The 1945-nt window shown below is 56.2% G+C and overlaps 1 protein-coding gene across 1 annotated transcript in view; it reads right to left on the bottom strand.

The window, feature by feature from the left end:
• Window positions 1-386: 386 nt before the first annotated feature.
• The window catches only part of KCNH6 (potassium voltage-gated channel subfamily H member 6), a 23325-nt gene continuing 21766 nt past the window's right edge, over window positions 387-1945 (bottom strand). The window contains exons 11-12 of the mRNA XM_035903594.1: window positions 1068-1266; window positions 387-674 (exon numbers count right to left, since the gene is read on the bottom strand). Of these exons, the coding sequence (XP_035759487.1) occupies window positions 387-674; window positions 1068-1266 (487 nt within the window). The remainder of the gene's footprint in view (window positions 675-1067; window positions 1267-1945) is intronic.

The following is a 1945-nucleotide window of genomic DNA, read 5'->3' as shown; positions in this document are numbered from 1 at the left end:
TGCCCTCACAGCTATGAGCCGTGGATTTGCTCTCCTCCAGTTGCTGTGGCTCACTTGGCTTGCGCCGTTCTCGAGAGGAAGCCTCGGCAAGGAAGAGGCGGTGGGTACCGTTTGGCCTAGCCAGCTTGTTGGTGGCCGTAAGAAAGAACTGCTCTGGGTTCACTATAATGTGCAAATGAAATCTACTCTATGGGAACCGCTGGAAAACGTTGACCTTGGAAGCCAGCCACTCTACGCTTCCTTTGACGGTGGCAGAAGACAGCTACAAATTATACCCCTGAGCCAATGGCATTGTCCTCCATCTTACCCTTGCAGTCAAAATCGACATCAACTGACCGAGCTCGCAGTTGAGGTTCCTCTTGACTTGCTTCGCAGCCCCCACGTCTCTAACTTCCAGGAAGCACCGGGTCGGAGAGGTGTCTCTGAATGTCCTGGTGCTCGGAGGATGCCTCCAAGTGCTCAGGGAGGGAAGGGAAACGAGAGCCCCAGAAGAGTCCCTGGGTATTTGGTGCCCTTTGGTGGGGAGGCTCTGGATTCGGGAGAGGTGGGGAATGGTGTTCCTGCTCGGAGTAGACCGTCATGGTTTCATCAGATGCCACAGCGAGGTGCATCCCGCTTGACAACGAGTCCTTGGATTTCAAGTGGAACTTTTCTACCTCTGTGTAGCTTGGGCTCTGGTGGGAAAGGAGGAACCAGGTGGGTTATGGCAAAAGCAAAACAAAGTAGCCACACTCTCTCCTCACCCCATCAGGCCCTAAGCCCCAAAATGTTATTTTTTGCCTGAGGAAGCCTCAGAGCAGAGGAACCCACTCCCCTCCCTACTGATGGGGCAATCTGGTAGTGCTGGAGCTGGCAGGCTGTGCTCCAAAATCAGCGATGCAATGGGCAGAAGCATCTCTAGGTAGATCTACTCCCATTTCAAGACCCCTGGGCTTTGCCTGGACCCACGAGCATTCGGCTGTGCTTTGCTTGCAGGGAGGCTGGAGGGAACAGCCGGCCCTCCAGGACCCATCTGCTTGGGGCAGAAGGAAGCTCAGCCGGTGCTGAGCCAGGAGGGTTGGTCTTACCTGCTCTGGAGTTGTCGTCTCCTGGTCCTCCAGGGGTGCACAGGGGGTGAGCGGCTCCAGGCTCCGTGGGAGGATGCCGTACATGGCCAGGTTGTGGGAGGATGGCGAGATGGGGCTGTACGCGGGCGGCACTTGGGACAGCTGGCGCTGCAGGAGCTGGAGGATTATATTAATGTCTGACGACATCCTGGACTCCAGCCTGGGGACAGAGCAGCCCGGCGTTAGCGCAGTGCATCCCGCTTCATCCACGAGAGCCAGACCCTCGGCTGGGCAGGGGAGGCACTGGGGAGGAGGTGCCAATTCAGCTGCCCGAGGGTGATGATGCTTTGCCTGGTGCTACTTGGTGAGGTTTTTAGAGAACTTCAAACCAGCACTGCCACAGAGAGATCAATCCTGCCATCTCTCTCCTGCCATACTCAATCATCCCCTGCCCAATTTTTTGTGGGGCCAAACTGGGATCTGGAGCAGGGAATGGAACAAAGCTAAAACTACCCCGGAGGGGGGAAAAAAATTGCAATGGTTAATTTTAATCTGGATCAATTCTCCAGGCCAGCTGCCTGCGCTGGCAGATTGGAGCAGGGCAGGTTAGTGCCAACCATTTTTAACTGAGGAACAGGAAATGGAAGAGTAGAAAAAGACCCTTCCTTTTGCCTTGGTGCTTGACTGAAACGAGCACCTTTGGCAGGAGTGGGCACAGCCCCCCTCGCAGGCAACGGTCCTGGCAGCGCTTACAGAGTGGGTAGGAGATCTGTCCCCTGCTGCTGGGGACGGCACGTTGGCAAGACACTGAAATACGTGTGTGGGCACTGTGGTGAAGTGAGCTTAACATGGGCAGCAGCCATGGGTGGGAGAGCCAGCCACTCGTGGGGGCGCTGCCT

This window comes from Egretta garzetta, unplaced genomic scaffold (genome assembly GCF_000687185.1).
Source record: "Egretta garzetta isolate BGI_Z169 unplaced genomic scaffold, ASM68718v1 scaffold100, whole genome shotgun sequence".
NCBI lineage: Eukaryota > Metazoa > Chordata > Aves > Pelecaniformes > Ardeidae > Egretta > Egretta garzetta.
The sequence above is the reverse complement of the archived record's forward strand: the minus strand, read 5'-3'. Positions and strand labels throughout refer to the sequence as shown.